This window comes from Callospermophilus lateralis, chromosome 9, assembly GCF_048772815.1.
Source record: "Callospermophilus lateralis isolate mCalLat2 chromosome 9, mCalLat2.hap1, whole genome shotgun sequence".
NCBI lineage: Eukaryota > Metazoa > Chordata > Mammalia > Rodentia > Sciuridae > Callospermophilus > Callospermophilus lateralis.
In genome coordinates, this window is record NC_135313.1 from 33171501 (window position 1) to 33192998 (window position 21498).

The 21498-nt window shown below is 35.6% G+C and overlaps 1 protein-coding gene across 6 annotated transcripts in view; it reads left to right on the forward strand.

Annotated features, from left to right (window-relative positions):
• Als2 (alsin Rho guanine nucleotide exchange factor ALS2) overlaps nt 1–21498 on the forward strand; it is a 73611-nt gene that overhangs the window by 33534 nt on the left and 18579 nt on the right. For 4 of the 6 annotated variants that reach the window (XM_076865671.2, XM_076865674.2, XM_076865675.2 and 1 more), the window contains exons 11-24: nt 3713–3884; nt 6043–6223; nt 8921–8986; nt 9320–9482; nt 13223–13354; nt 13743–13871; nt 14696–14766; nt 15198–15264; nt 15570–15772; nt 15884–15949; nt 17344–17442; nt 18112–18276; nt 19819–19930; nt 20098–20175. In XM_076865671.2, coding sequence (XP_076721786.2) covers nt 3713–3884; nt 6043–6223; nt 8921–8986; nt 9320–9482; nt 13223–13354; nt 13743–13871; nt 14696–14766; nt 15198–15264; nt 15570–15772; nt 15884–15949; nt 17344–17442; nt 18112–18276; nt 19819–19930; nt 20098–20175 — 1704 coding nt within the window. Of the gene's footprint in view, nt 1–3712; nt 3885–6042; nt 6327–8920; nt 8987–9319; nt 9483–13222; nt 13355–13742; nt 13872–14695; nt 14767–15197; nt 15265–15569; nt 15773–15883; nt 15950–17343; nt 17443–18111; nt 18277–19818; nt 19931–20097; nt 20176–21498 lie in introns of those variants that run through there. The other 2 variants (XM_076865677.2, XM_076865679.2) reach the window with 2 other exon arrangements.

Below are 21498 nucleotides of genomic sequence, written 5' to 3' on the forward strand. Positions count from 1 at the left end.
TTGATTTCTTCCTTTCCTTTTTTTATCCCTTTTATTTTCTTCTCTTGCCTAATTGCTCTGGCTAGAATTTCTAGCACTAATATTAAGTAAGAGTGGTAAGAGTATACATGTTTGTCTTGTTCCAGATTTTAAGGGGAATGCATTTCATTTTTCCCCATTTATTATGAGGTTGACTTTGGATTTTTCATATATAGCCTTTATAATGTTGAGGTAGATTCCTTTTATCACTAGTTTCTTTGATGTTTGTATCATGAATGTGTTCTGAATTTTTTTCTAAGGCCTTCTCTGCATCTATTTGGATGACTAAGTGATTTTTGTCTTTCATTTATTAATTTATGTATATTAAACCATTTTTTTTTTTTTTTAAAGACAGAGTGAGACAGAGAGAGAGAGAGAGATTTTTTTTTTTTAATATTTATTTTTTAGTTTTCGGTGGGCACAACATCTTTGTTTGTATGTGGTGCTGAGGATCGAACCCGGGCCGCACGTATGCCAGGCGAGCGCGCTACCGCTTGAGCCACATCCCCAGCCCTAACCATCTTTTTTTTTAGAGTACCAGGGATTGAATTTAGGGGCACCCAACTACTGAGCCATATCCCCAATCCTATTTTGTACTTTATTTAGAGAAAGGATCTCACCGAGTTGCTTAATGCCTCACTGTTGCTGAGGCTAGCGTTGAACTAGCTGTCCTCCTATCTCAGCCTTCTGAGCTGCTGGAATTACAGATGTGTTCCACTGCACCTGGCAAACCTTCCTTGCATCTCTGGAATAATATCAACTTGGTTGTGATGTACAGTCTTCTTAATATGTTATTGAATATGATTTGCCAATATTTTGTTAAGTATTTTTACATCTGAGTTCATCAGGGATATTGGTCTAGTTTTCTTTCCTTGTTGTGTCCTTATTTGGTTCTCGTAGTACATACTTTATAAGTATTTGTTGAATTAATACCCTCATGTCAGTATATTGAAAAGCACATTTCACAGTGAAGTTCTGACTGTGTTTCAGGGAGCCCTCAGTTGAATTAGAATACAAATAGAGTAGATGAATTTCTCTTGGTGGGAAGTAAAAGCCGCAGGGTCCTAAGAAGGGCTAGTGGCAGACTATGACAGACTTACAGACCATTAACAGTGCTGTTTCTCATTGCTTCCCCTGATCTCTTACCTTTTCATTTTATTTTCTACTGCTTATAAAAATAATCCAGTTCTAAATTAAAAAGCTATATGTGGGATTTCTTGTTAATTCTATGTCTTTTCTGCATTTGATTGGGCACATTGCTTAGTGCTGCTTTTCTGCTTTGGTGTTTCTTTTTATAAATGTAAATCATTGATTTGTTTCTGTTTTTGTGTTCCTCACTCAAATAACTCATATCCTCAAAGTAACATGCCATAGGAAAATTAACCCTTAGTGCTACTACATTCTGTATTTCTTATTCTTGTTGAATAATATGTATTATGGACTGCTTTTTAGTCTTTTCCTGGCTAGTAAGCTCTTAATATATTAGGACAAGATCTAAGGCATCACTGTTCAAGATTTGACTCTTGACTTATGTATAGCTTGTTTTTTCAGGCATGTTGATTGGCTGTAGTTTTTGACCATATTCTCCTTGAAAGGGTCCACAGTTTAGATAACGGTGAAATAGGATGATGAAAGGGATGAGGTTCCAATATATATCTTTGGTTACCATGGGATGTTAACTTTGCATTGTGTATACATTTTGCCTGCTGGTTTAATAAAGATATGTAAATACAGACATTGCATGTTTACGTTCAGTGGTAGCATGGGTAAATGATGAAAAATTCCTTTTACAGAAACCCCTTTCCTCCCCCCCCCAAAAAAATTTCTATTTTAATGACACGTACTAATCAAACATTCACAGAGTATAGTGTGACCTTCAATAAATGTATACAGTGTGTAATGATCAATTCAGGGTAATTGATTTATCTGTCACCCCAAACATTTATCTTTTCTTTGTTGAGAACATTTAAAATCCTTTCTTAGTTATTTTGAGATATTCAGTTTTTGCCAACCATAGTTATCCTATCATGCTATAGAACATTATAAGTTACTCTTTCTTACTATACCCCTATACTCATTGACCACTCTTTCTCCATCACTTCTGCCTCTACACCCTTCCCAGGTTCTGGTAACCATGCTTCTGTTTTTCTAATTCAATGAGATTGACTTTTTCAGTTTCCATATGTAAGCATGAACATGTTTTATGGGTCTTTCTGTACCTGACTTATTATACTTAACGACATGTCCTTTAGTTCCATCCATGCTGGTACAAATGGCAGTATCTCATTCTTTTTTATGGCTGAATAGTATTTCATTTTGTGTATATATATATCACTTTTTCTGTATGCATTCATCCATCTGTGAACACCTAGGTTAATTCTGTATCTTGGCTATTGTGAGTAATGCTACAATAAACATTCTAATGCAGATGTCTCTTTCACATACTGATTTTAATTCCTTTGAGTGTATATCCAGGAGTGGGATTGCTGGAACTTATGATAATTCTATTTCTAATTTTTTTAATATTTATTTTTTAGTTATAGGTGGACACAATGTCTTTATTTTACTTTATGTGGTGCTGAGGATCTAACCCAGTGCCTCACGCATGCTAGGAGAGTGCTCTACCTCTGAGCCACAACCCCAGTCCTATTTCTAATTTTTTGAAGCCTTCATACTGATTTCTCTAATGGCTGAAGTAATTTACATTCCTACCAACTGTGTATGAGAGTTTCTCTTCACATCCTTGCCAGCATTTATCTTTTTATTGATAACTGTTTTAACTGGGGTGAGATATTTCATTATGATTTAATTTGCATTTCCCTGATGAACTAGTGATGTTGAACATTTTTTCACATATATGTTAGATATTTGTGTATCTTCTTTTGAGAAGAAACTATTTAGGTCATTTGTTCAGTGGATTAATGGGAAGATTTTTGCTATTGAATTTTTTTAGCTCCTTACATATTATTATTATAATATTATTATATTATTAATCCTCTGTTGGATGGATGGTTTGTGAGTATTTTCTCCTATTCTACAGGTTCAGTATTTTCTTTTCATTCTGTTGTTTCTTTTCCAGTGTAGAAACTTTTTAGTTTGCTATAATCCCATTTGTTAGTTTTTTTCTTTTGTACTTTTTTGGATGATAGCCAAAAAATACTTGCCCAGAGCAACATCCTGAAACATATCCCCTGTTTTCTTAAAGGAAATTCCTTTTTGTTTTACTTTCAAGAAGGCAAGATAATTCCTAGACTCTTAAAACTTTCATATACAGCATAATCTTCATTCTCATTAATCTTATGTCATGCAAAAGGGGTTAACTTGTAGACTTGTAGCTGTCATTTGGATCTATATATCTAGGATGTCTATGGTTCTAAGCACTTGTAATATGAAATAAAAGGTATCTTAGAGATAAATTGAAGTAGATATATGTAACAATACCTAGGTCCATATATATATATATATATATCAAACCAGCTCTAAAATAAACAAATGAAAAGGTCCTGATCTTTAGTGTTTGCAGATTTCTACTATGGTCAGTTTGAAGCTATCAATGGTTTATTCACCTGTTTAAAAAATTCCTGAATATTTAATCATTTGCATTTTCCAGTTGGTATAAGCCAGCTTCAGCCCACCAAATTGATGCTAATAAATTATATTTTATCTGTAATTTTAAAATTTTCCTCTTTTTCAGCTTGGATATATAAGCAGAATATCAGCAGGAAAAGACAGCTACCTAGCCTTGGTGGACAAAAACATTATGGGGTATATTGCCAGTCTCCATGAATTGGCTACTACAGAAAGACGATTCTATTCGAAACTAAGTGATATCAAATCTCAGATACTCAGGCCTCTTCTCAGTTTAGGTAAGTTGAAACCTCTTCCCACCAGCAACTCCAAATCATCAGGGCTCTTGTTTTATCTGTTCTTCTGTATTATAAATAAGACTTTGTGGCTTGATTGTTTTTTTTTTTTTTTTTTTTTTTTTTTTAAAAAGGGATGAGTTCATGCTATATTACCCAACCTGGCATTGAACTCCTGGACTCAAGTGATCCTTTCTGCCTTAGCCTTCCAAGTAGTGGCACACACTACCTTAACTGGCTTTAAGAAAAGCCTTTGAGTTATGGTTTACTCCTTTTCTTTCCACTCTCCTTCCCCCTCTCTTTTTTTAGACACAGACAGTTCAAACTGTTTTAGTTTCTCACTAGCCCAGCTGTCCCCACCCTATCCTACTGCTCCCAGAGCTCCTTCTATGTATGCAAGTTGAAATTGGAACTTTTAGAATATTAATATCTGGGGAAGTAACCCAACATTTGGACTTCCAAGCAACACTTCCAGTTTCACTTGTGTTAAGATATCTTCCATTTTACCCTGAATTTTTCATTTTCTTTGCTATAGGTCTTAGAATTATATCAAGTAGATTCATTTGGATTAACAAGTGATCTCCATATAACTGGTAAGGGCCAGGCCCAGTGACACATGCCTATAATCAGCTCTGGAAGCTAAGACAGGAGGATCACAAGTTTAAGGCCAGCCTCAGCAACTTAGCAAGACCCTAAGCAACTTAGTGAGACCCTGTCTCAAAATTAAAAAAAGGGCTGGGGATGTAGCATAGTGGTAAAGCGCCCCTGAGTAAAATCTCCAGTACCCCCACCCCCAATTCTTAAGGGTCTTATCCCACATTAGCACAAGTTGATTAAATCTATTATTTTTCTACTCTTTACTTGGCTACAAAGAGGGATTAGAAATGAGGCTGTGATGTGGAGAAAGTAGTTACTGTAGTACTCAATAGAATGCTGCTTTCCAATAATAACTGGGACCTGAGTCTCTGGGAGGTTAGGAAGGAATGTGCGGTAAATAGATCTGGGGGATGTTTGAAGATAACCATTCCTTTTTTTTTTCAAAGTTTTTTTCTATGTTTGGTCCTGTGCTCGGAAAATGGAGAGGAAGTTTTTTTTTCTCTTTTACTCCCTGCCACGCTTTGAGGACCTAGAATTTAGGCTAATCTCTAGCATATCAGTTTTCCTACATTAAGATGACATCAACTTGTGTGGGTTTGCCTATTATTCCTAATAGAAAAACATCTGCTTTCCTAACAACTACCTCATTCTTTGTGAATACAATCACTTTGTAAATTGGGGATGATCTCATTTTTCTTTCTTTCTTTTTTTAAATATGCTTTGCATTTTTAAGTGTTCACAGTCCCTATTCTGTAAATTCTCTCTCTTAGGTGGGCCTTGTCTAGGATTTAGACAAGGGAAAGAGAGCAACCCCTCCTTCCTGGATTACTCTGGAAGGAAAGTGAAGACTACCTTTCCCCTGCCCCAGTTCCCAATGTCTGTGTTGGTCTTATCTGATCTATTCATCTATTTCATTTCTTGGAAAGAAGTCCTAGAAATGAGTAACTTTGGAGTGGGAAAGGGCAAATAATCTATGGATGGCTTTTATAAAATTCAGAGTGATCTAGGCAGTATTATTTTTGGTTTGCCCCCTCTGCACTAAACTTGTCTAAGGGGCAAGTAGAGCAGAAATTAGTGCAAAATGTTGAAAAGGTTAATCAAGATATAACTATAGAAGTGAGTTTAATTCCTGGATGTCACTAATTGTGTGAAATTGAATAATTCACTTCTGTTCTATTAGCTTCATATTACATGTTTTCAAAACCTGAGACATGTTGGGGGTAGCTCAGAGGTTCTAATTTGGTTAATCTTTAGCTAGAAAGGACTTTTTTTTTTTTAAACTAACTACCTGGAATCTTAATACTAGATCTACTGGGTCAGAACTTAAAAATTCCTGTGAATTTGTTTTTAATAAGTTCCTCAAATGATTGGATTCCATGATTTCTGAAATTGCTTTCTGTAACATTTTCTGTAATTATTTGGGTTCTATAGATGAAAATACATCTCAAAATGTTAAGTATTCTTAGAAAAGTAAAACTCTTGATCATAATCATATATAATATAATCATTTAATCATAAGAAAGCATTTGGTCTTTGTGTTGTCATCATTATTATTCTCTTGCAGACAATTTGGGCACTGTGCCTGCAGTCCAGCTGTTACAGGAGGTGGCAGGCCGCTTCAGCAAGCTGTGTTATTTAATTGGTCAGCATGGAGCCTCCCTGAGCAGCTTCCTTCAGGGGATAAAGGAAGCCAGGAGTTTGGTCATTCTGAAACATGCAAGTCTCTTCTTGGATAGTTATACAGAGCAAGTATCCAGTCCCGTGTCATGTTCAATCTCTGCAGGGTTATTCTGCCAAGGAGAACAGCTCCTTAATCAGAAGAGACTAGATTAGGGAGAGAGATATAAGGTAATAGAAATTGAAAAGCAGTATTTTAATTTTAAACCCACTGTAGTTCTGCATTGCTAAAATTCAGTTTTCTTTAATGGGAAAAAAAAATTCTGGATTCTCTTATTTCCTTCTATATTCTGGCAGTGTGATAGTATACTTAATTTACATGAAATGTACTATAGTAAATCTGATTATTTTGTTTACTTAAGTAATTTGTAGTAAAATTTGAGGAAATAAGAAATTAAACAAAATTATTTTAAGACCAACTATAAATATGGAGCTGTTCTGATGTCTGCTTTTTTTTATATAAATGGAAGGTTTAAAAGGTCTACTACATTTAACATAAAAATATTTCCTCAATAAAACATAGAATAGTTATGGAAGGTTCTTTCTGTTGTTTAAGTAAACTTTCCTGGGTGTATTTGAAAATTTAATTTAGAAATTTTCTCATTTCGTCTTGATTTGTATGTTGATATTATGATTTAGGGCATACTTTAAGAATTATTTTAATGTATACTATTTTATGCTGCTACGCTGAAATATGTATTGGTTTTATTCTTTATTCATTCATACCTCAACCATGAATTTATTTTTATTCCTAGAGATGGTACAAAATATAACTGTGTTTATGATTTTTTTTGTTGTTGTTGTTGTTACAGGGGTTGGACCCAGGGGTGCTTAACCATTGACCCACATCCTCAGCCCTTTTTATTTTTCATTTTGAGACCTGGTCTCACTAAGTTGCTTAGGGCCTTACTAAGTTACTTAGGCTGACTTTGAACTTGTGATCTTCCTGCCTCAGCCTCCTGAGCCACTAGAGTTAACAGGAGTGTACCACAAAACCCAGCATATTTATGAATTTTTTTTAAAAATATTTTTTAGTTGTCAATGGACCTTTATTTTATTTATTTATATGCGGTGCTGAGAATCAAATCCAGTGCCTCACACATGCTAGGCAAGCACTCTACCACTGAGCCACATCCCCAACCCCATGAATTTTTTAAATTGTTTTATTTGTAGTAAAATTCATATCACCTAAAACTTACCACCAAAACCATTTTTTTTAAAGTCTGCAACATCTTGAGTTATTTTTATTAAGAATTTCCCTTCTTTTTTTTTTTTTCCTACCATAGTTTTTCTTATTCTGGAACTGCATATAAATGGGATTATAAAGTACATATAAGACTTTTACTACACATACTTTTTCGTTTTTTGATACTGGGGATTGAACACGGGTGATTTTACCACAGAGCTACATTCCCAGCCCATTTTGTTTTTTATTTTAATAAGTCAGGGTCTCACTAAATCTCAGAGGTTCTTGGTAAGTTGCTGAGGCTAGCTTTGAACTTGTGATTCTCCTGCCTCAGCTTTCTGAGTCACTGGAATTATAGGCGTGTACCACTTGAGGTGGCTACTATGCATACTTTTGAAGTTCATCCATTTTGTTTGTATATCAATAATTCATTTCTTTTTTAATCTGTTTAGTATACCATTAAATGAGTATACCACAATTTGTCTGTTTACCTGTTTGATAGATGACATTTGTTGGTCCCCCTGTCCCCCCCCCTTCGCACCCTCCCCCCCACCGTTTAGGTATGTTCTGAATAAAGTTGTTAGGAATGTTTTTACACACACACACACACACACACACACACACAGATAAAGTCCCTTCTTGGTATCTGTGATGGCACATGCCTATAATCTCGGGGAAAAGAGGGAGGCTGAGGCAGGAGAATTGCAAGTTCAAGACCAGCATGGACAACTTTGTGAGACCCTGTTTCAAAATATAAAGGGGGTCTGAGAAGTATCAGTGGAAAAATGCCCCTGGGTTTAATCCCCAATACAATAATAAAATAAAATACAGAATTTCCCTTCTCATCTGGTACAGTGGCACACACTTGAAAGCCCAGGGGAGACAAAGGCAGGAGGATCTCAAGTTCCAAGGTAGACTTGGCCACATAATGAGACACTGTTTCAAAACAAACAAAAAACTGGGGATATAGCTCTATGGTAGAGTGCCTCTGGTTTCAATTCTGAGTATGACAAAAAAAAAAAAAAAAATAGAGGGGGTGTTCCTTCTCTTTCAAAATGAGTATAAAGTTAATGTACCTAGCTTAGAGCAGTTTGTCTACCTCTCTAGCTGTGTCAACATGTATTCAACATTTTCTAATATTTTCACACTCAAGCTCTTTAAACATGTTTTCTTACCTTCACTATTATTCATTTTCTGAAATCTTAGTTGGGAAACTTGAAGTGAAGATTAAATTTTCATTAAAATTAAACAACCTTAATCATATTTTTTCCAGTTAGTTACCATTTACTATCTGCCAAATAAATTCAGCATCTTCATAGCTTTAGATGCTTTTAAAATTTCCTGTTTTATTTACATTCTCCCCTAAACTGGCATTTACCACTCCCCACCCTCTTGTGATTATCCCACAATCTGCTCTTTTCTTCATTCCTTTACAGTTCCCGAATGTTGACATCACTAAAGTTCTGAAACTCATTGGTGAGATTTCAAGAAGCATCTGTTCCAGATACTTGCTTGAAAACTCTGAAGAACTATTTACATTTTATCACTAATATACATGTGTTTTCTTTTTTTGCTCAAGGTATTGCACATCAATTACAAATTTCCTGGTTATGGGAGGATTCCAACTTCTTGCTAAACCTGCCATGTAAGCAAATGTGTTCCTCCAGTTATCCTAATATCCAAAGATCATGTTTTATAGTGCTGTGTGTTTTTGAGGGCCCAGGGAAAGTCTTGACTTGATCCTTTTACTAAATGAATTAAAATTTAGACTTTTTGCTTTGAAAATAACAGGTAATGGTGTAATTTGGTCTCTGATTATTCCCCCAAACTGTGAAATATATGATTCATTTCCTAGAACATAGCACCTAAACATGTATATTCTGAACAAAGGTACTATCTGATAAAATTTTCTACACAATATCCTGTGTGTTAGCTAATACCAGAATTATTAACTGAATTTTTTTTCTTCTACCTCCAGTGATTTCTTAAATAAAAACCAAGAGCTGCTGCAAGACTTATCAGAAGTGAATGATGAAAGCACTCAGTTGATGGAAATACTGAATACATTGTTTTTCTTGCCAATTAGACGGCTTCATAATTATGCAAAAGTTTTGCTAAAGCTTGCTACTTGTTTTGAAGTGGTAAGTTTCCATATGTACCCCCTTTGGATACTTATGAAGCTAAAGGATCATGGTAGTCTGTTTGGGTTATGCTACCATAAGATCTAAAACTTCATTAGTATTTACATGTGTTTAATTAAATTTCTTTTTCTTTGGGAACATAAAAGTGTCGGTAAATCTAGTTTTCTTTGCTTTGGATTCAGCTTCCTTTCAGGACCATATCCAAATGGATTATATTCACTTTATGAAACTGTGTCTAAACTTGAGATCCTATTATGAGTGCTACTCATTCAGTAGTTGTCAGTGTCTGTGGAATGCATACTGAGTATGAGTGACACGGAACTCTTTAAACCCTGGCTTCTGTATAATGGTACACACCTGTGAGGTAATGGAGTTACCACCTGGCCTGTATTCATGCTAGACTGATGTCAGGTGTTTTGGTCACTGAAGCAAGTGCTTTGAGAAATCACTGTTATAGGATTTTCTCAAATGTTAGCCAGTCTACTTTCTGTGTAAAATTAACCAATTGGAGCCCTAGGAAATTAGAACCACTCTAGGATTTGGGTATAAGAGCTAATGCTGAGATATTCACTTTTGCAATTATACTGAAATGTGTGATTGCATTTTGTTTCTACTCTGAAGAACTCTAGAGAAACCATAATGATTCCAGGGTTCCTTAACACTTTTTTTTTTTTAATCTTTATTTGTTTGTTTATTTTTATGTGGTGCTGAGGATCAAACCCAGTGCCTCAAATGTGTGAGGCAAGTGCTCTGCCACTGAGCCACAACCCCAGCCCTGCTTAAAACCTTTATAATTTTGGAATGTATTTTCTGATCTGGACAGATTTAGTCCCCAGAGTGACCCAGGAACTGATATGGGATTTCTGTATTTGATACTTGTGTGATCTCCTATGTTTTTCCTTTAGTCTGATTTTATTTTCGCCCAGACTGATCTAGTTTTAGCTGTGCAGGTTTGAGCCACAAAATAACCCAACAAGATGGAGATTTCACCTCAATATGGCCTCAGTTGATCAAAAGTTTTCTCTACTAGGTCAGCTTAGAATTGTTCAGCAAGACTGATGTTGTACTATTTCTAGTTTGAAGGGCATAATTCTGAGGAATAATCAAGACTGTTTGTCAATCAAGGCCTTGCATACTCTAACCCTCTTTTCCTATGTCTGATACGTTAGTCATGTGCTTTATATTTCCTTCCTAAAGTAACCTTAACACTATCCTCACTATGGAAACCTTAAAGGCCTGGCTCCAAAGTTGTTTTTTTTTTTTTTTTTAAAAATCAAGCCCTTCTAGCCTATACTGCTTCTTCCTCCCATTCCCAGCTCTTAACAGTTAGTTACTTCCTCCTCTGTGCTTTGCCAGCACTTTATTTCTCCATTATGTTTATCAGTGCTCCTTGTCACAGTGTATTGAAATCATCTGTGGAAGTTTTCTCAAAACACACACCTGTGTTCCATTATTGTAAAGTATAAGTTAAGGTACAACCTAGATCATCATTTTGTATATTTTTTAAACTTCCCCCCCAAAATTAATAATATTTAATATTTGTTTAATGCATTTCATCTTCTAGTTTTTTGGTCTCCACATCAAACCTATGAAATAGGTATTACTACTATCCCCCATTTACAGATGAGAGAATTGAGGCACATCAGAGAATTGCCAGAGCTAGAATTCGTATCAGGCATTCTGACTTCAGAGTCTGTTCTTTTAACCACTTTCCTTACTATATTGTCTCCTGATATAGAAACTATTTTAAAAACTTGCATTATCCTGTATTACATGTTTTTCAATCTTTCCTGCCTACTTATAAGCTCCTAGAAGACAAATCTCTTAGATACTCATTAAGTGTTTGTTAAGTATTTTTAAAGTTGCTGGGATTACAGGCATCCAGCAAATATGAATATAAGCCACTCTTACCTTCTGCTCATTTACCATATGGCGCAGCAGTTGTATCCTGTCTTGGCAGTTGGTTCTATTTTCATGACAATACTAAGACATTTGTCCTTTTTTCCATGTTGTGATTTGCATTAATAGTACAAAAGTAAAGATGGGTAAAACTGCTGGTTCCTTAGCAGGAATCAGGCAATGGTAGGTAACAAACTGTACTAGCCTTGTACTTGCAGTTTAAAACCAAAACAAAAATTCCAGTTTCCTTTAAGAATGAGGAAGCAGGGGCAGAGGTTGCGCCTCAGTGGTGGAGTGCTTGCCTAGCATGCGTGAGGCACTGGATTCAATCCTCAGCACCATGTAAAAATAAAAAATAAAGGTATTGTGTCCACCCACAACTAAAAAAAAATAAATGTTTAAAAAAAAAAGAATGAGGAAGCAGTTAAAATTATTAACTTTATTTAACCCCGGCCATTGAGTAGATGTCTTCTTAATTCTCTATGTGATAAAAGGAAAAGTGCCCATAGAGCAGTTCAGCTATCACCCCAAGTTTTTCTCAAGAAAAAGCACATAGCAATCGAGTTGAGAACTGCTATTTTTTTTTTTAACTTGAGTGGACAATTTAAATGGACAGATGATAAACTATGGTTACTCAGATTTGGGTATTGTGAGATATTTTCTTAAATATGAGTAAAGGAACTTATTGTTTCAGGGAAAACATGATGATATTTGTTGCCAATGGTAAAATCTGAACCTTTTTCTTTTTTTGGTATGGGGATTGGATTCAGGGGTACTTTACCACTAAGCTACATCCCCAACCCTTTTTACTTTGAGACAACGTCTCACTAAGTTGAAAAGGCTGGCCTCAAATTTTTGGCCCTCCTCCCTCAACCTTTCAAGTTGTTGGGATTACAGCACCCAGCAAATCTGGACTTTTATAAGCAAAAATTAGACAATCACTGATAGTTTTCCAATGCTTAGAACTTTTTCTGATCAAATAGATGGTAATATTAATGTTTTTTGATGTTGTATATAAAAATGTATCTATATTCGGAAGATCTGTATAACTTATTGTTTTCCAGTTGCCCCGTCTACAATGTTACAGAATCATGTATGATAAAAGTGACTTAAAGTGCAAGATACTCCAGTGGATATATAACAGTACAGAAGTTTCTTGCTGTGGTTTCAGATTTCACTTTTGTAGCTACCCTTTAAGAAACTATCTTTAGTATGTATAAAAGGAAAATATCTATAGTAATTATTTTAAATAGATATTAAAGTACATCTCCCTTTTCTAGTTATCCTTATAAGGCCAGATTTTCTTCAGATATTTCAACCAAACAAAAGCACAAGTAGATATAAAAATCTGGCTATTGTCTTTTAAGTGATAATGAAGAGATTTGAAAAAATGAAAATCTGTGCCAGTTTTCTCACTAAAAATGCTTTTTTGGGGAAATACAGTTGTCATTTTAAAATCTTAATTTTATTTGAAATGAATGAATATCTTTTAAAAATTCTTATTATCTAAAATGACAGTTATCAATAGGTATGCCCTACAGGGACTCTGAAAATAAAACATTTGAGACCTCCTGCCCTAACCTGTGTCCTCACTGATAATTGCCAGTGTGCACTCTTCCCCCACCCCTTGCATTATTCCTCCATCTCATGTAGACATACTTACATCGTAAGTTTTTTTGGAAATGATTCTTTTTCCCAGTTCCCTTTAGTGTACCACTGCTGTCCTTGGGCTGAATTTTCTCCCTCAATTAAAGACTACATGTCTAAATCACACCAAGTCTACAGATTCTGGACAATTGTTTTATATTCTTTTCTTGTTTTTCTTAATTATTGGCCTCTAGACATCTCCAGAATATCAGAAACTGCAGGATTCCAGTTCTTGTTATGAGTCTCTTGCTCTCCATCTCGGCAGGAAAAGGAAGGAAGCAGAGTACACACTGGGCTTCTGGAAGACTTTTCCTGGAAAAATGACGGTAATCCATGCCAACTGACATTTGTTACTCCAGCAAACAGCAGGCATTTCCATAACAATTGCCATCATTTTCTTAGTTTCTCACTTGTTTATAACAATAGTGTTTTAATGATCCTTTCATAGCAATAGGGGCTTTAAATACCAACACCTCCCTTCATTTATAGGAATCCTCTGAAGGCTTACCTTCTTTAGTTTGTTCCTGTCTTCTTTTTAATATCCTTAGGGCTCTAATTTTATGAAGTATTTGGATCCCATGTAAATATAAGTAAAATACCATGCTGAGCCATGACCAGGAGATTCCCCTAAATGTGGTTTGTGTCTGCTTCACTTTTTCTTTGCATGTTAAAATAATTTTGATTGTTTAACATAGTATTTGTTTTTAATTCTAGGATTCCTTGAGGAAGCCAGAGCGTCGACTGCTATGTGAAAGTAGTAACCGAGCCCTCTCTCTGCAGCATGCTGGGAGGTTTTCTGTGAATTGGTTCATTCTCTTTAATGATGCTCTGGTCCATGCCCAGGTAGGCCAGATTTCTAACAGGCCTTATTCTTAATGACTACAGTCACATGTTACTTAATGACATACTAAGAAACATGTTGGTAGGTAATCTTGTTCTGCAAACATCATAGAGTGTGCTTCAAAAACCTGGATGATATAGCCCACTATACACCTGTTGTTCTCAGGCTACAAACTTGTAAAGCAGGTACTATACTGAGTACCATAGGCAATTGTAACACAATGGAAAATATTTGTATATTTAAATGTATCTAAACAGGTTTGTTTACATCAGCGTCACCACAAACACATGAATAAGGTATTGTGCAGTGACAGGAATTTTTCACCTTTATTGTAATCATATGTATGGTCCACCATAGGCCAGAATGTCATTAGGTAGTACATGACTATCAATATGTGTTAAAAACTATTGTGATTTCTCTATAACTGTTGAATAAAAGAGAATATTTAGCTACAGCTTGCATTTGTAGTATAGATTGGATTTCAGAGAACTTTTGTTTGTTTGTTTAGTGTTGGGGACCAAACCTAGGACCTTGTGTGCCACGAGGCATGAGCTTTATCACTGAATAATATCCTTTATTTATATTGAGAATGAGTGTCAGCCATATGAAGAGGTCCCTGCAGCAGTGATGGCAATGCCCACTGGGTTTAGTTATGTTATGGGGACTCAGTGGCAGAGATGGTAGCACCCACTTGGACTTAACCATTGCAAGGGGATTATGCTGCAGAGATAGGCCCATATGGGCCAAGGGCATCCAGAGGACGTGCGCAGAGACCCTAGGTGTATGTGGACTTTCACAGACATACCTCTGTGTTCTCTTATTTCAGTTCTCCACACACCATGTATTCCCTTTGGCCACACTGTGGGTAGAGCCACTTTCTGAAGAAGCTGGTAATGTGTAAGTGCACTTCCTCTTCCCAGCTTACCTCCACCACTTCTCTCCCTGTTACCCAGGTCATTTCCTTACATGTTTTTTGTTTGTTTAAGAAAAAAAAAAAAAAAAGACAGGAAGGCTTGGAAGGCTGAGTAATCAGACTTCCTAACACATTTGATGGTTAAGTGCCCTGTTGATAATAAAATGGCCCATTGTAAAAATCAAGATAGAGAGTAGAGGGGCATCTCCATTGTTCTCATCCCCATTGTTAACACAGAACAGAGTAGCTCTGCATCCTTTCCCCTACTGTGGGGTTCAAAGTCAGGCCATTAGCATTTATATTTAATTGACTTCTGCCCCTTCTGAAATAAATAGACTGCTTTTCATATTTGAGGATTGATATTGTAATGACAGTTTGTCATACCTACTGGTATTTATCCTTGTAAACATTTTAGGAATGGCCTAAAGATAACTACACCTGAAGAACAATTCACTCTCATTTCATCAACACCCCAGGAAAAGGTTAGTCCGTTATGGTATTTTCTTTCAGTCTTTGACCTGGCTATTTCTGCCTCTTTTGGTAGTAAAGAGGAAATAAAAATTGTTCTTGCTTGACTAAGAATCCATAGTTATATAATTCTTTATTAAACCAAAAAATGGTTTTTTTTCAATGTAACATAATCTTAACCATATAATTTAAGTTGTATTACTCAACTAATTAGAAAAGTATTAGGAGACAGAAAAATTACACCAAAGAAAACTGTGATTAAAGTGGTGTTTGATGACTTGTTGCCTTAAGCTTATTGACATTCACTTTCTACTCCTAGACTAAATGGCTACGAGCCATAAGCCAAGCTGTGGATCACGCTTTGAGGGGCACATCCGATCTTCCACCTTATGGAAGTGGTAGCAGTGTTCAGAGGCAGGAACCACCCATTTCACGCAGTGCCAAATATACATTCTACAAGGATCCTCGCCTAAAGGACGCCACTTATGATGGGCGGTGGCTATCAGGGAAACCTCATGGCAGGTAAAAATGCTTAAGATTTGTCCCTGCGATTAGGAGAAATTAAAGTCACACTATAGAAAAAGTACCTGAAACATTAGTTGATGTGCATTATTCTTTGCTTATGCTTTCCAGGGGGATCTTGAAGTGGCCTGATGGAAAAATGTATTCTGGCTTATTCAGGAATGGCTTGGAAGATGGGTAAGAAAATTATTTAAAGCATAAGAATAAATTTTGAGTTTGATCACAAGTTATATTATGTTTAGAGTTGCTTTTCAAATATGCAATAGATTTTCGTTTTGTTTTTTAGACATGCTTACAGTTTAATAGTACTTACACTGCAGATGTGTGACCATAAATGGAGCTGGGAATATGGGGTGTAGCCTCTGATTTACCTTAATAGTCACGTGGCCTCAGTTACATAGCCTTCCACCTATTAAAATAGGTCTGTGCTTTCCCTCCCTCTCCCATTCCTTGGGGAATGTCAATGGTGAGGTTGTCCAGACAGTAGTGCCCCCTTTACACAAAGAACAAGAGCAATTTTCCTTTTAGTTTTAAATCATCTTTAATTTTTGTGATATGTCTGTCAAAAGGGCAATCTTGAGGAGTTCTGCCCTGCCCTGCTCTCTGCCATTGTGAGATTTTCCTTTCTCTAGCCCCAGTGCACTTTGCACTCTCCTTTATCACCACAGCCGCTTATCTTGTATTATAATTTGTAATTATCTATGTCACTGTCTCCTCAGAGACAGGCCTCAAGCGTTTGGGACTGTGCTGATAAGCAAATTCCCATGCAAACTCCAACAGTTCTAGTACCTAGATTTATGAATTTAGTCAAATTATTTAATTGCTATATGCCTTGATTTCCTTGATTCATAAAATGGACATTAGACTCTCGTTGGCATTTGGTTGCTGGGAGACATGGTAGTAATGTATGTGAAATATGAGGCATAAAGTGTATTCAATATAAAGGGTACGTTAAAAAAAGGAAATTTTGCAAGTGATGTATTATCCTAATGATACTCTAATAACATCTTTTTCATAAACTTGTCATAAATTTTTTCATGAGCTTGTCATATTTTATAACACTGTAAATATATTTACACAATAAAATTATGGTAGTGACATTTTGTGTCATGCTAAGGAAGTAATTTATATATGTGTAGTACGTGATTGTGTATATGTGAAAATACAAATTTTTTTATGTCTTTTGACCTCTTTTTAATAGATTTATAAAATGAAAGAGCCTTTAGATAATATGCTTTACCCCCTTTATTATGCCAATGAGAGATGATGGATTCCCAGACTTACATAAGGTGATACAGCTTATTAGTTACAGAGATGGGCCTGGAGCACAGGGCTTTGCTTTTCACTGGCCTTGGAATAAAACATCCATTCTGTCAGTACACTGTAGGCTTGATGTCCCTTCTGAGGCTTGCCAGTTGATCTAAGCAATAGATACAACTTAACCAACCTCCCCTTTCTTCCTGTAGGGAAATCTTTTCTCTGTCCACATTAAAATGCTTACTGACATATACATAATAAAGGTGAATAGATCATAAATGTATCTTCTGGTGTTTTTAAATGTTCCTTGGTAGGTATGGAGAATACAGAATTCCAAACAAGGCTCTGAGCAAAGAAGACCATTATGTGGGCCACTGGAAAGAAGGAAAAATGTGTGGTCAAGGAGTCTATAGGTAATTATGTTAGAAAGGTTATTAGACTGGTATTGCTTTTTCAAAGAACCATGTAAATCTAAAGTTTGTATAGCCAGAATTTCTAAAGAGTAAATTTTATTTGATGACTCTTTTTTTAAAATAAAAAATATATTTTTTTATGTGGTGCTGAGGATCAAACCCAGTGCCTCATACATGCTAGGCAAGCACTCTACCACTGAGCTCCAGCACCTATTTAATGACTCGTAATGATTAAAAGTATAATCTTCCTATAAAGAGCAACCCCTCATATATCACAAGATGAAATTCTAAGTTATTAACTTTGATTCTTATCTAAATTGTATGTGTCATATAAACCATAACATTTCCCATCTTGTCTACAAATTTAATTTTATTACTCAACTCTAATATTCTTCTCTCTCTATCGACAACTTATTATTTAATTTTCTCATAAGGAACTAATATAATTTTTCTCCATGTTATTAATGCAAGATAACCACCCATGATGTCTTTAACTTCTTAGGCTCAATCATTGAAAAATGAGTTTTGATTGAAAAATGATTATATAAACAAGTATATAGTTATAGTTATTCACTGAGATAAAGTATAGTTTTGGAGTTTTTAGACTAAGATAAACATCAGAATTCAGTGTGTGTGTGTGTGATCTTTATCCATTCTTTCCAACCATAGTTATGCCTCTGGTGAAGTGTTTGAAGGCTGCTTTCAAGATAACATGCGTCATGGTCATGGTCTCCTTCGAAGCGGAAAACTGACTTCTTCTTCTCCCAGTATGTTCATTGGCCAGTGGGTAATGGATAAGAAAGCAGGATATGGTGTCTTTGATGATATCACTAGGTACGGTATTCTACTTCTAATCTCAAAAGTGTAGTGTGTGACAGGATAAGGTTCTTTTACTTCTCCGAAGAAAATAGTGAAAGTTATATGAAGGCTGAGCATCTTCATTGAACGACATTAACAAAATTTTCATAAGGAAGCAGGGGTGACAGCCATCGTCTTTTCCATTTTCTTTTCTTCTTCTTTTTTTTTTTCTTTTTGTACCTGGGATTGAACCCAGGAGCACTCAATCACTGAGCCTCATCCCCAGCACCCCCCCTTTTTTTGGTCTTTTATTTAGAGACAGGGTCTCACTGAGTTGTTTAGGGCCTCACTAAGTGGCTGAGACTGGCTTTGATTATGGCATGCACCACCACACCAGGCTTCTTTTCCATTTTCTTGTGGGTCATACAATAGATTACTTCTTTATGAAATCATAATAACTAAAAATTTATGTTTGTGCTGTTTTCCCTAAAGCTTCACACAAAAATTTCACTGTCTAAAAGAAGCTACCACATCTTATTATACAAAGAAAAACTTTTTTCTTTTTTTAAATTTAGTACCAGGATTGAACCCAGAGGTGCTTAAACACAAAGCCACCCCTGCCCCCAGCCCTTTTTATTTTTAGTTGGAGGCAGGGCCTCACTGAATTGCTGAGGCTAACTTTGAACTTGTGATCCTCTTGTCTCAGCTGCCTGAGTTGCTGGGATTACAAGTGTACACCACCACACCAGACTAGGGAAAATTTTCTAATGCAGTCAATAGAAAATAGGAACAAAAGGTAGGAGAGAACCAATGGATAATGCTTAGAGGTTAAAAAGAATAGTCTGGAGCTGGGCAAGGTTATGCACACCTGCAATTCCAGCAGCTCAGAAGGTTGAGGCAGGAGGAGGATCACAAATTCAAGGCCAGCCTCAGCACTTTAGGGAGACCCATAGCAACTTTGCAATACCCTGTCTCAAAAAATGTAAAAGGACTGAGGATAAAGCATCCATGAGTTCAATGCTCAGTACCTCCCTTACCCCAAAGAAAGGATAGAATGGTATCTAAACAACTTTCTTCTTAGGGCTTCCTGTTAAGTTGGAAACTTGTTATTGTGCCTACCTACCAGAAATCAAGCCTAATAAAATTCAGTTAACTAAACCTTGGGGAGGAATATAATCCTTTTGCCTCCATATTTGATTTGGCTTAATTTACTTTGGACTTACAGTATACTAATCCCACCCATGTTATTATTTGCCACAGTTTCCATAATGTGGGATTTTAAAAATTGCTGTTATTATAAGCTGTGTGATTAAAGGTATCCAGGAAATCTATAAAGTATATACAGATCTGTATCAAGTAGGCCACAATATTAAATTCCTGAGAGAACATTACTTGGAATAAGATGTCTTTTGCTATCACATTGTCCCATGTTTGAGGGGTCAGGTAACCACTTTAACTAGAAAAATGGAACTGATACCAATCTAGAGGTGATGTTTGGAATCTCTTTTGTCTTAATTTTTAAAATCTGATTTATCCTTATTATTGGTGATTTTTTTTTTTTTCCTTATTTCTATGCAGGGGAGAAAAGTACATGGGAATGTGGCAGGATGATGTGTGTCAAGGGAATGGTGTGGTCGTTACCCAGTTTGGATTATACTATGAAGGCAACTTCCACCTTAATAAAATGATGGTGAGTGGAGTGTTCACACTGACTTTTAAATCATCTTTTTATTAGTATTCTACCTTCTTGGTGCTATTCTCCTGTCTTTAAGATTATGTTAAGCTTTGGGCATGGCTGAACATACTCTCAGTACTCACCTTTTGTGTGTTGTGATTTTGTTTCGTTTCTTCACATAGGGAAATGGGGTTTTACTTTCTGAAGATGATACTATCTACGAAGGAGAATTTTCTGATGACTGGACTCTTAGTGGAAAGGTTGGAATTTTTTTATTTGTCTCCCGAATACATTCTTTTGCCAATTTTTCTTGACTTTAAAGAAACTAATTTATATACCATAAGATTCACTGCTTTTAAGTGTATATAACAGCTATTTGAAGAAAATAGTTATATAGTCATCACCGCATCCTAGTTTTAGAACACGTCTGTCATCTGAAAAGATCCCTCCTACCACTCATAGTCACTCCCTTTTCTACTTCCAGGACCAAGCAATGGAAGTGGACTTTATTATGTTGTAGATTTGCTTTTTCTGGACTTTTCTTATAAATGGAATCATGAATGTGGTTTCTTCTTTGTGTTTTTTGAAACTTACCATAGTATTTTTGACAGTTACCATAGTATTTCCATATTGCAGCATGTGTTGTACTTTATTCCTTTTTATTGCTGAATGGTATTCCAAAATCACATATTATCCTTTTGCTAGTTTGATGGACACTGGGAAATTTCTAACTCTAGACTGTTGCAAACAGTGCTACTATGAGCATTCGAATACAATTTCTTGTGTGTACATATTTGCAATTGTTGGGTTATATGGTAAATGACGTTTAACATATTAAGAAACTGCAAAAATGTTTTCCAAACCGGCTACACTATTTTATATTCCCACCAGCCAATGTATATTTGAGATCCTGGGTTCAATCCCAGTACTGTAAAAATAAATAAACAACAGATTTATAGTTTTTTAACTTCTTCCATTTAGGCCTGTGGTTTACTTTGCAGTAATTTTTGTGGGTGATTTAAGTCTAAATTCCTCTTTTTGTTTGTGGATGGCAATTGCCCAACACCTTTTCCTGCTGAATCTTCTTGATACCTTTGTTAGAATTAATTGATCGTAAAATTGTTTATTTCTGAACTCTCAATTATATTACACTGATTAATATGTCTTTTTTGTGTTAATATTGCATTATCTTGATTACTATAGCTTTCCAGTAGGTTTAAAATTAGGAACTGTAAATCATTCAATCTTGTTCTTTTTCAAGGTTTCTTTGGTTACTCTGGATCTTTTGTCTTTCTGTATAAATTTTAGGGTTGGCTTGTCAAACTCTGCAGTAAATCCTGTTGAGATTTTGATAGTGATCTGTTGAATCAGTTTTTGCTGATCAGTTTTGGGGAGAATTGATATATTAATAATTTTGAAATCTTTCAACCAGTAAATGTTGAACATCTCACAGTTTACATAGGTTTTTAATTTCTCTCAGCAGTGTGTAGTTTTCAACGTACATGTCTTGTGTTTCTGTGGCTAAATTTCCTCCTAGGTATAATGCTATTGTAAAGAGAATTGTTTTCTTAATTTTATTTTTA